Source organism: Oncorhynchus mykiss, chromosome 17, assembly GCF_057628025.1.
Source record: "Oncorhynchus mykiss isolate SJ-2025 chromosome 17, ASM5762802v1, whole genome shotgun sequence".
In the NCBI taxonomy this organism is placed as follows: Eukaryota; Metazoa; Chordata; class Actinopteri; order Salmoniformes; family Salmonidae; genus Oncorhynchus; species Oncorhynchus mykiss.
Window position 1 is genome coordinate 33,902,422 of NC_143038.1, and position 12,885 is coordinate 33,915,306.

The window sequence follows — 12,885 nt, forward strand, 5'->3', positions numbered from 1 at the left end:
ATCAACGTACACACTTTCACATCTCAATATTTACAAATCAAACAGGATACAAAACCAGTGTCCCTTGGTGTAGCATAAGTTAGTTTTATTCATTCCAAGCTGCCCAATGTTGCTAGGACAGTTCATACTTCACCAGGAAGTAGAAACTAGAGGTTAGGGGTCACTGGCCCTCCCCACAAATGAAAGTGACAGTTCCATTCAACAAATCCTCCATGCTGACCGCCATCACCTCAGTGCTGGAGTGACCATCCTCCGCGTCTCCCAGGGCAACATACACCTGCTGGGATTGGTCCACAGATATCACTTGTCCCGCCACGCCAGCGGGGTCCTCCTCTGTCTCAATCACCTGATAGGAGGTATGACATGTCAATCACATTTCACTAACATGCCATAGTTACATTGTATGAGATAAGACTAAATACAGGAGAGCCTAGAGCCCAAAACCACCCGTCACCCCAACCCCTACTCCCTTTTTGAGATTGAATAGGTGTAAGTAATATGGTGAAAATTACACTAAGGGCTCTACTCAATGACGCGTTACAGATTCCTCAATAGAAATGTAAAGGACATTTCCAGTGTTTACCGTGAATGCAGTCTCTGCTAAAGCAGGAACATTGCCTTTGAATTTCAATCACGCTGTAAAGCTGAACTTCCGCAATGCAGATTGAATAGAGCCCTTGGTTTATTAGTGACGCAGCGGTCTAAGGCCTTGAACTGCCTTGCCTGGTTAAATAAATCAGACTACAAGATGGAGTCATTACACATATTCACTGAGTGTAGGGAAGCGATTGGATAAGGTGTAGGGGTTGACTTAGGACGCAGCCTTACCATCTGAGAGGTGGAGGCCTGCTCCTGCTCCTCTATTGTCCCTATGTGGCAGGAAAGGAAGTGCTCCTGGAGCTGAAGCTGGGAGGGGCAGACCAGCGGGCAGAGAGAACAGCCGAACGCTGCCCCCTCTTGGCTGAAATGCTCAGTGCTGGCGTGCTCCTGCATCTCAGCCTCGCTGGGGAACAGGCCAGGACAGTACAGGCACTTCACCGCTGACGAGTCTGGGTATGGGAGAATACAGGAGGGGAGAGGAGATCAATACACATGTACATAGAGCAGACACAGACAGAAAAAACGGATTGTTATGTACAGTACCAGTCAAAAGTTTCGACACTCATTCAAGGGTTTTTCTTTATTTTAAAAAAATATTTTCTACATTGTAGAATAATAGTGAAGACGTCAAAACTATGAAATAACATATGGAATCATCTAGTAACCAAAAAAAGTGTTAAACAAATCAGAATATATTTTAGATTCTTCAAAATAGCCACCCTCTGCCTTGATGACAGCTTTGCATAATCTTGGCATTCTCTCAACCAGCTTAATGAGGTAGTCACATGGAATGCTTTTCCAACAGTCTTGAATGAGTTTCCACATTTGCTGAGCACTTGTTGGCCGCTTTTCCTTCACTATGCGGTCCAACTTGAGGTCGGGTGATTGTGGAGGCCAGGTGCAGCATTCCATCAATCTCCTTCTTGGTCAAATAGCTCTTACCCAGCCTGGAGGTGTGTTTTGGGTCATTGTCCTGTTGAAAAACGAATGATAGTCCCATATATGGGATAGTGTCTAATGTCCATTGCTCGTGTTTCTTGTTCCAAGCAAGTCTCTTCTTATTGGTGTCCTTTAGTAGCGGATTCTTTGCAGCAATTTGACCATGACGGCCTGATTCACGCAGTCTCCTCTGAACAGTTGATGTTGAATTTAATTTATTTTGGGCAACAGACATATACAACAAAATGTACAATGTGGACCCAGAGGATATCACTTGAAAGTATTAATTAAAATGCTTGTTTCCAAAGTGGTCCTTAATGGTAAAAACAATAACACATATAATGATTAAAAGACAAGTCAAAATTACGAACAACCATAAATACATTAATTTATATTGACATCCTAAAAAGTGGCACTATTCACTGCCCTTCTCCCTAACCTTAAAAATCAACCATATTCATTTCACATTAAAACAATCTATTAATTGCACATCATACCTATCATTCAAATAAATACACCTGGCCAGCAGTAGGGGGCACAAGGGGCAGTGGAGTGGTTTCTCTTACTTAGACAACCTTGTCCAAATGAAAAACTTTGACTGTTTTTTAAAGCTATTTCTACTTTTAGTTTGCTTGATCTCCAAGGGAAGGCTATTCCTTAGACAAATGACTGTATGGAAAAATGCTCCTCGCAGTACTGTTTACTCTTGGAAATTTACAAGACATAACACTAACTCTGGTATTGTGACTGTGTTGGTTGTAGACCATATCAATGCGGAACTCCTGTACCCCTCCCTATGTGGGTCCTAGGGGGGACATTCAGCATATACCTGCTAACATTATTTTGCATGACCTGCATTCTCTTTTTCAGCTTTTTTGATAGCCCACTATACCAAGCAGAGCAGGCATAATCAAAATGACACAATCAAGGTTGAGACAAGCAGTTTCTTAACTTTAATGTTAAAATATCTAGTGTTACGATATAAAAATGTCAATTTGTTTGCCATTTTAGAAAGAATTTGAGCAGCAATCAGGTCTCCAGACAGGGATTGAAGATACTTGTTTTAGATTCAATCTCATTGACTACACAGTTTACCATTATCTTGTCAGCCCTAAGCAATCTATGTTTTGTTCCAAACAAATATGATTAAGTTTTTCCCAAATATAGTGACAATTTGTTGCCAGACAACCAATCTCTAACAAAATGCAATTCCTTACTCAGTCTCCTCTATGTAAACTGTATTCTTCCCTGATACCAGTATGGCTGAATCATCAGCATAAAGCAAGAGTTTGCACTTTACTGTATCTGGCACATCATTAACGTATATAAGAAATAAGAGAGGCCCTAAAATGGATCCCTGCGGTACTCCACGGGATATTTCTTTGACCTCTGACAGAACATTACATACTTGAGTACTGTTGGTCAGATAAGATCTAAACCAATTCACTGCTACATAATTTAGACCCATGCATTTGAGTTTCATCAGGAGAATATCATGGTCCACAGTGTCAAAAGCTTTCTGCAAGTCTAACATGACCATACCTGTATAGCTCCCCTTCTCACTTTCCTGCTTAATGTGGTCAAAAAGGTGGATACGGCAAGTATACGTGGAATGAGCTGTTCTAAAGCCAGATTGTAGTTCATAAAGAAGTTTGTGAAGGTATCCCATAAAGAAGGTATATAAGGTGCTGAGGATTGACACAGGCCTGTATTTTCCTACATTTGTTTTACTGCTCTTCTTGTGGAGTGGAACCACGTGGGCTGTTTTGAGATCCTTGGGAAATGTACCACTACTAATAGAAAGGTTTACAATATGCGTTATCATTTTAGCAGTGGCACAAGCACTATCCTTTATGAATCTGCAGGAAGGTTATCCAGCCCAGTTGCTTTGATTGTGCTCATTAAGCATAGTAGATTGGAAAGGTAACTTTGGGTCTTTCTTTCCTGTGGCGGTCCTCACGAGAGCCAGTTTTGTCACAGCGTTTGATGGTTTTTGTGACTGCACTAGAATATTTTCCGCATTGACTTACCTTCATGTCTTAAAGTAATGATGGACTGTTGTTTCTCTTTGCTTATTTGTGTTGTTCTTGCATTAAAATGGACTTAAGCTCTATTTCGTAAGAGACATCTTCTGTATACTAAACCTACCTTGTCACAACACAACTGACTGGCTCAAACTCATTAAGCAGGAAAGAAATTCCACAAATTAACAAGGCACACCTGTTAATTAAAATGCAATCGAGGTGACTACCTCATGAAGGTGGTTGAGAGAATGCCAAGACTGTGCAAAGCTGTCATCAAGGCAAAGGGTGGCTACTTTGAAGAATCTGAAATATATTTTGATTTGTTTAACACTGTTTTAGTTACTACATGATTCTATATGTGTTATTTCATAGTTTTAATGACTTCACTATTATTATACAATTTAGAAAATAGTAAAAATAAAGCAAAACCCTGGAATGAGTAGGTGTGTCCAAACTTTTGACTGGTACTGTACATTAGGAGTGCTATGGTATGTAGAAATATAACGTTATCGCAGCTCTTACCTGATTGCAGGTCCGGATTCCCCACCAGAAGCCCGTCAGTATCAAACATGCCTTTAGGAGACACAAAATAAAAAAAATATTATTTAAAATGAAAACAAGAACAGTATATTCCTTACAACAGGGATGCACAACACTAATCCGAGAATAACAAAAAATTAAAACATTTGTGATTATGGCAAGCGGGGGGGGGGGACATTTTTGGGGTCTCTCCCTGGCCGTCCTCACCTGTGTGCTCTGTCTTCTGGTGCTTAGCCAGGCTACTGGCACTGTGGAGGAACTTGCAGCACACGCTGCACTGCAGCAGAGACTTGAGCTGCCGGTGGGTCTGACCAGCAAACACTTCCGGGTGGTTGGTACGGTTATGATACCATAGTCCCGACATTTGCTGTGGACGGAGAGATATGTTAAGTAATATACACTGAGTGTACAAAACATTAACAACTTCCTAACATTGAGTTGCACCTCCCCACACTTTTGCCCTCAGAACAGCCTCAATTCGTCAGGGCATGGACTCTACAAGGTGTCGAAAGTGTTCCACAGGGATGCTGGCCCATGTTGACTTCAATGCTTCCCACAGTCGTATCAAGTTGGCTGGATGTCCTTTGGGTGGTGGACCATTCTTGATACACACGGGAAACTGTTGAGTGTGAAAAACCCAGTAGCGTTGCAGTTCTTGATGCAAACCGGTGCACCCGGCACCTACTACCATACCCTGTTCAAAGGCACTTAAATCCTTTGTCTTGCCCATTCACCCTTTGAATGGCACACGTACACAAACCATGTCTCAATTGTCTCCATGCTTAAAAATCAATCTTGAACCAGTCTCCTCCCCTTCATCTACACTGATTGAAGTGGATTTAACAAGTGACATCAATAAGGGAACATGGCTTTCACCTGGTCAGTCTGTCATGGAAAGTACAGGTGTTCCTAATGTCTTGTACACTCAGTGAATAATATAATACGCGCCATTTAGCGTGCATATATTTTACGCATGGGTGGTCCTGGGAATCAAACCCACTATCCTGGCGTTGCAAGCGCCAAGCCCCACCAACTCATCCTTCAATAGTAAAAGATGAATATAAAGGTGTGTACACTATAGGCTTATTAGTCTTTCAGAGCGATCAAGTTCAAAGAAATGTTTGACACCGTTATTATAGACCAGAAACTCCCTTCATGCCAAGGATAGCAGTTTTACAGGGATACTCGCTCTCTCACCTGGTAGGACTTCTGGCAGAGCTTGCAGCTGAATGGCTTGCCCCCAGCGTGGACGGCTATGTGTTTCTCCAGCAGGGAGGGGTTGGTGAACATCTTGTTGCACTCAGGACACCGGTGGTACTCCTTCGGGTGACACTCCTGGATGTGCTTCCTGTGGTCCTCCAGTGTGGAAAAACTGAGACGACACTTCTGACAGTCATGAGGCTCAGAGATGTCTGGAGAGGGGCGGAGGAGTGGAGGAAATGGAAAGAGAGGGAGCGAGTGCGAGCAGGGTGAAAGCCAGGCGAGATTGAGAGACATTTCTAAAATGTCCTCAGTGTCGTGTCTACTCACTTTGAAGTATAGATATATATTTTTTCGGAGCATAACCAGGAGTATCCTACTTACTGTGAGAGGTCTGTAGGTGAGCAGAGAGCCCGTTGGCCTGGCTGAAGCCTTTGCCACACTCCCTGCATACGTAGGGCTTGTCTCCGGTGTGTGTGCGCACGTGACGAGTCAGCTCAATGGACTGGGCAAACAGAGCCTCGCAGTACTGACATGAATACATTTTACCTAAAAACAAACCCCACAAACACATGTATTTAGTTTTTTGGAAAATTGGCATTGTTTTGTGAATCCTGAGATGTGAGATCTGTTACAGTGCTTCAATCTGGTGCCAGTGTGTGACCTTCAGTGTGTGTGTGTGTGTGTGTGTGTCCTACCCTCGGAGTGTTTCTTCTTGGTGTGGTAGGCCAGAGCGGCAGCCACACTAAAGCTCATGTCACAGTTTTTGCAGTGGTAAGGCTTCTCTCCAGTGTGCAGTCGCATGTGGTTCTTCAGAGAAGAGTTGGCCCCAAACTTGGCCCCGCACTCCTCACACGCAAACGGCTTCTCCTCAAAGTGCTCTGTGCGTTTGTGGTACAGCATACCTGTCGCAATACAAACACAGTCAATTAAACTGGAGACACATAACACACCAGGTGCTCCTGCAGAATGGTTAAGGCCCGGTAGGCCTGCTATACATTAGTAGTGGGTAAGATAGTGAGCTCCTTCCCTTTCAATGCAAAGAATTTTACTACGCAGGTCCTCTACACTAACACAATCCGTTCCCAGCCCTGATCGGGCAAACTCACCTGAGGGGTGAGCGAAGGTCCTGCCACACATATCACAGGACACCTGCGGCCGTTTCTTTTTGGCGGCTTTGGACTCTGGGTGGGCCTTGTTGCGGTGGAGCTGTAGTGCCCGCGATGTGGGCAGCTCCTCTGGGCACTCAGGGCACTGCAGCCTAGCTTCCTTGGACATGGTGCAGCGCTTGGTGTGGGCCACCATACGACACTTAAAACCAAAGGCCTTACTGCACCAGCGACACAAGTACGGACGAGAGGGGGAGGAGCGCTTAGCCCTGGATCTAGTCTTCCTCTCCCCTTCTCCTTCTTTCTCACCGTCCTCTTCAATCTCCTCTTCTTCTTCCTCCTCGACGGTGTCTGCGTCTGCAGTAGTGGGCGACTGGGGCTGCTCCTCCGGCTCTTCAGCCTCGGAGCCTGGGGATCGATGCAACAAATCATTGAGTAGGCTAATTGATTGACCATTTGATAATGAATCGGTTGCCTGAGAAGATTTTTAAATGAAGTCCAAAACAACAGAAGAGCGATGGATGGATCCCACTCACACACTGTAGTCAACTTAAATGTTGTTGTGTTGCCAAACATGTTGGCTAAAGCTTGAAACCATGCTGGTGTCCTTATTTCCCCTACTCTGTACCTGTAGCTCCCTGGCTGGTGTCCTCTCCTTGCTGAGTGTGCTCATGCAGCTGGGTTGCCAGATTGGGGTGAAACTCCTTAAGCAGACCCATCAGTGTGAGTAGTGTCTGGGCTGAGAGACTCCTCTGCTCCTTCACTCTGCTCTGGAGCCTCTGAAACACAGCAGGACCCCCTGGATCCCCCTCACTGCAGGACAGTATCACCTGAGATAGGTAAGGGTCAATACATGAGAGAAGAATTCTGTAAACGTAGTAGAGGAAGGCTTGTTCACCGTTTTAAGGAATGGAGTGTTGCATTGAATTGTGCGTTCTGTCATAGCAGAGATCACCCACTGGGCACAAACTGGTTGAATCAACATTGTTGCAACATAGTTTGTCCACATATTGTGCCTTGGAATCTACGTGGAAAATACATTGGATATGAAAATAGTAATCAACATAAACTGTTATTTTAAAGGTTAAATTTCAACCACAGGATTATGTACCTATGGTAACCAAATTTCAACATAGACAAACCTTGTAAAAAATATGTTGAATTTGTACCTTTAAACCAAAGTCAGATCTTCAACGTTATATCCACTATCAGAAGAAAAAAACAGGCTGGGCAGCACCTCCTACTGGAGTTTGGATTTTTCTACTGCTACTCTTTGGTCTCCCATCCAGGGTTTTAACAAAGCCCTGCTGGTGATAACACATTAATATGTTGTATAAATAAACTAAATATCTGACATTGTATTCCCATTTGAACTTTGCTGTGCTTTTAAAATGGTTGAAAGCACAGTGATAGACATTTGGGTGATAACTAAACCAAAAATCTGACATTATTTTTCCATTGGAATTTGGTTGTGCTTTTAGATGGTTGAAAGCATAGTGATAACACATTGGAAATTCAACTGACTTTTGGCTGTCTTTTTGAGTGTGTGAATATAGTTGTAATCTCAGTAATCAACCTCTCGACCAAATATTACCCAATTATCCACATTGAAATGATGTAGTGCGCCCAGTGGGCACTGTCTTCCATCCAAAGTCTCACCTGTCTCTCCTCAGTGGAGATGCCGTCCCAGGTCTGCAGTGCTCTGAGCCACTGCCGCACATCCACCACCTCTGTATCCATCTTGACTCCTCCCTGGGACAGGGGGTCCACGTCAGCTGCAACCAGGAAATACAATCTTAGTTGACATGTCACCTCACTCACAGAAGCATCCTAACAGAATTAATCAAAATATATCAGGACATAACAGTAACAAAACGGAACATCGCAATGAGCCCATTTGAATTCAAACCCACCTGTGCTCTCTGGAAGTTGAAGGCGAGCTCTTTTAGATGGTGGCCCATCCTTCTCTTTCCTCTCCTCTTTCACATTGACTGGCTCGCTCCGTGTGGCTGCTGTGGTCACTTCACTCTCCAAACCTGCCTCTTCCACCTTTTCCTTCCCCTGGGCTCCAGAGGGGCCAATCTTCATACCATCCTCTCCCATGCTAGGTACAGCTGTCTCTGGGGAAGCTGTGTGCTCGGCCTCCTGGCTCTGGAGCTGTGGTTGGGTGGTGATGGCGGGTGGTGGGGTAGGTGAGGCTGGTTGTGTAGTGTGTGTGGTGGTCGTCGACTGATTCATCAGGTTGGTGAGAATGTTCTTGCAGCCCACAGCTACGTCAAACATCTGCAGGCTGTCTGCGGCGGCAATGATGCGGGTGAAGTTGTGTTTCCCTGGGGGCAGCTTTCCGGTGTACACCATGTCCAGCAGGCAGGAGAACTCCTGGGACGACACCACAGCCGTGTCGATGGAGATGCTTTCCGAGCCCTCCAGCAGAGACCTGAGACAGAACAGGGGGAAGTTGTGGGTGTATGTAGGCTACGCAATTTTTATAAATCACAATGTGTGTACTGTAGGCTAGGAACTTTTCATAAATGAGGACAGTGCCATTTAATTGGACAGTATAAGCGACAAAGCTGTTTGATTGAAATGAATGATTCCTTGAACAACCTAAAGAGCAGACTGGAGGCAGCCAGCACCAGTTTGTGGGCACGATGGGGTGTGTCCCCCACCAGAATAGAGCAGTCACAGAACTGACTCTCCTTCCTCAGGGCGCGGAGCTGCTGCATCAGCTGCCTGCTGTAGTTGGGCAGCTCCATCACAACCAGTCTACCTGCACAGGTATGGGGAATGAGGAAACATGGTAATGGTGACTGGCAATCTTGGTTACATTTGAGTCATTTAGAGATTTAGAGTGGTGAAATATATTTTTTACCCATGTTTTATGAAACAACCACACAGTATGATTATTGCAAATAAAGCCTTAAGAAATAACATTCACGCTGTACTGGTCATCGCACTGGTGTATGTGTGTGTGGCAGGGAGGTTCTTGTTTTTAAACCCATGTTGCAGAAGGCACATGAAATTATGCATCATATCATCAGCTCCAGTGGAATTTATTTGATGTGTAGAGGAAAACACTAAGCAGTGTTGTGATGTAATCATCAATAAAAAAGTATGTACATTGTGTTATGCAACGAGGGAGATGGCAAATGACCTTGCTATCTGGATAGCCTATAACCTCTAATAGGTAACGTAACTAGATAGTTACCTACTCGTTCAGAGTACTCTGATGTGAAAATATTGCAGAAAAACAGAAAAGTAGCTAACTAACATTAGCTCACCAACATTTGTTTTTTACTCTGATGTAGACCATGCTACAACCTGAACCTAGCCTTGCTAGCATCAAAAGCTAGCTTTGAGGACAGTGGAATTAGGTCACCGAAATGTCAGAAGGAAACGATAAGCAACTACTAAATAAACTGACCAGAAAACAACCCCTCGTTCTCTTTACCTTGACTGTTATTCAAATAATCCGGCTCTTTATTTAAACTCCGTCGATGAACAAACTAAACAGCGCAATAAAGCTTCGATATTTTGAAATGGCGATTGCTCGCAAGTATGTATAGAGAAAATAGGAGATAGGAATCCCATTGGGCAATGAATGGACCGAATAATGCGTCACACAGCAGACTGTCGACCAATCGAGTTCACGTTGTCATGCTGCGTCACGCAATCCTGTCTCCAAGTCAGGGTATGAGTCGAGGTGAGAGTGTTTTAGAGAGTATTAAAAACAATGGCACCTCACCTAGATTTGAGTTAAAGAGAGGAATTAGGCAAGGTTGTCCTATCTCTCCATACCACCCAACTTCTTGCAAATTCTTGAAATAATAGTCCTGTACAAGGTATTTCCATTGCTGGTAAATAAATTATTACAAGCCAGCTGGCTGATGATACTACACTTTTTCTGAAAGACACTAACCAAATTCCCATATCGATCAATATGATAAAATCCTTTCCCAAAGCGTCTGGGAAAGGATTAACATTAATAAATGTGAACTCATGTGTGACACCTTCATAATATGGTATTCCAGTAAAAGAAAAACGTACATATTTAGGCATAACCATTACAAAGGATCAAAAGTCTAGAGGCATACTAAATTTGAACCCTCTTATTAAAAATACACAGAAGAAGCTAAATAAATGGCTACAGAGGGACTTATCTTTAAAAGGTAGAGTCCTAATAACCAAGGCTGAAGGTATCTCTAGACTAACATATGGCACTCTATCTTTATATCTTGACAGTAAAATAAGCAAGGAGATAGACCAGATGCTTTTCAACTTTCTGTGGAGAAACCGTACCCATTACATTAGGAAAAGTGTTGTAATGAACACTTATGAGAATGGTGGACTGAATTTTCTGGACTTTACTACTTTAAATAATACTTTTAAGATCAATTGGATAAAACAATTCCTAAGAAGACCCACTTCTATCTGGAATTTTATTCCTCATCATGTCCTCTCTACTTTTGGTGGCCTTAACTTAATGTTGTTTTGCAATTATAATATTGACAAAATTCCAGTGAAACTTTCTGCTTTTCATCGGCAGGTTTTCTTGTCATAGTCCTTAATTTATAAACACCATTTTTCTCCACACAGATATTATATATGGAATAATCGGGATATATTATATAAAAATACTTAACACTTAACACTTAAAGATTTTGCAATTGTTTTAGACGCCATTCCCTCAGGTGTTGCTCTGTTATTCAGGAACATGTCAAGACCTGATCCTCAGAGCCTACCTTCTATTGACCCTGTTGACTCATCAGTAGGAAAGATTTGTTTCTCTTTTGGTCCTTCAACAAGAGCGATACGAACCTTGTTTCAGCAGGATGTTGTACCTTATGTCATGCCTTATTGGAATGGATTTAATGATAATATCTGTTGGAAAAAAGTTTGGATGTTGCCACACACATACCTACTTGTTAACAAAATTAAGGAAGTTTCCTTTAAAATTATTCATAAATATTATCCTGCCAACCACTATATGAAGAAGTTTAAGGAAAACATCAACTCAAATTGCTCCTTTGGTAATGACCACCCAGAAACAGTGTTGCATATTTTTTGGCATTGTATTCATGTAATAAAACTGTGGCAAGACATCAGTAGATTTATAATTGAACACATTTATGAAGATTCTACACTATTGTGGAGAGATGTACTGCTTGGATTCTTTACATACGATAGAAATAAGCTGAAACATTGTAATTAATTGCATTATTCTTTTGGCCAAATATCATATACACAAATGTAAATTTACAAACAAAAAAACACATCACATTCTTACCCTACAAAAAGAAATTGAACAATATTTTAAGACAGTTAAATACTCTACTAAAAAAAAAGCTGTTAGAATTGTAAGTGTATGTATGTCCCTAGCTCGATTGTCCATTGTTTATAATCTATATATACTTGTGTTCCCTTATGTACTTTCTGTCTTGATTTGTTGTTAATAAAAAATATATTGAAAAAAATTAAAGGGAGGAGTCGAGGAACCTGCCCATTTTCCTCGAAAGTATGTAATGCCACGATTTACAAAGCTTTACGATATTATAGAGATAAATTAATTATATCACATCTTGGAAAATATGTGTTATGTACTTCTTGTCGACGAAATTCATGCTTATGTTGGGTTTTTGAGCTAGCGCCCAATTGACTCCCATACACTCATCGAAGGAGAGCTCCCCTTGTCCCAGCATCGCCCAGAACACATCGCGCAGTCCATTGACAACGCATCGGAACACACAATGTGCGTCACTACGATTCCAACGCCGTTTCCTATCTCCTCAAAGGTATCTATGGTATGGGTAACTGCATATGTGGAGTGTCTGAAAGTGGGCATGTCAACATAAGTAGGAGGCTCATCAGCGCTCTGTAATTATTTTATTTAACCAGGCAAGTCAGTTAAGAACAAATTCTAATTTACAATAACGGGTTACACTGTCCAAACCCAGACGACGCTTGGCCAATTGTGCACCACCCTATGGTACTCCTAATCACGGCTGGTTGTGATACAACCTGGATTCGAAACAGGGTGTCTATAGTGACACCTCTAGCACTGAAATGCAGTGCATTAGACTGCTACCCCTTCTGGGGACCTCTTGGTTTAGACGGTTTTGATTGAGTGTGTTATTCTGTCGTTTCTTAACCTCGTAATGTCGACGTCTGCTTCCTTCCTCGTAGCAATATAATTAGAATACAAAAATCCTCATAAAAAATCTGTCAATTTAAAATTGAGATGTTTTTTTGCATTGGATGCGTCTCAATCCACCACATCCGTCTACGTAACACTTACGCACCTGCGCTGAAAGGTGACAAGAGCAAGAGCGGTGTTTGTCAGACCATGAGACATCCCAACAATCGGTCTTCTCACAAAATCGACTGTAGCGTTGGCCTACAAACTATAATGTCCACATGGGTCAGCATCCCTGTGGAACACTTTCGACACCTTGTAGAGTCCATGACCCGACAAA

At 42.6% G+C, this 12,885-nt stretch overlaps 1 protein-coding gene across 2 annotated transcripts; it reads right to left on the reverse strand.

The window, feature by feature from the left end:
• Positions 1 to 63: 63 nt before the first annotated feature.
• zbtb40 (zinc finger and BTB domain containing 40) lies at positions 64 to 10,008 on the reverse strand. Of its 2 annotated transcripts, XM_021570298.3 has the most exons (13): positions 9,864 to 10,008; positions 9,020 to 9,182; positions 8,326 to 8,849; positions 8,072 to 8,187; positions 7,041 to 7,242; positions 6,413 to 6,820; positions 6,002 to 6,208; positions 5,688 to 5,852; positions 5,301 to 5,515; positions 4,311 to 4,470; positions 4,086 to 4,136; positions 829 to 1,049; positions 64 to 346 (listed from the first exon to the last, which is right to left on the reverse strand). In XM_021570298.3, exons 2-13 carry the CDS (start codon positions 9,166 to 9,168, stop codon positions 161 to 163), a joined length of 2,604 nt encoding a protein of 867 aa, XP_021425973.2. In that variant the 5' UTR covers positions 9,169 to 9,182; positions 9,864 to 10,008; the 3' UTR covers positions 64 to 160. The 2 variants fall into 2 exon arrangements, with proteins under 2 accessions (XP_021425973.2, XP_090061399.1); XM_090205273.1 differs by lacking the exons at positions 8,072 to 8,187; positions 8,326 to 8,849; positions 9,020 to 9,182; positions 9,864 to 10,008 and adding an exon at positions 7,582 to 7,719.
• Between the last annotated feature and the right edge of the window lie 2,877 nt (positions 10,009 to 12,885).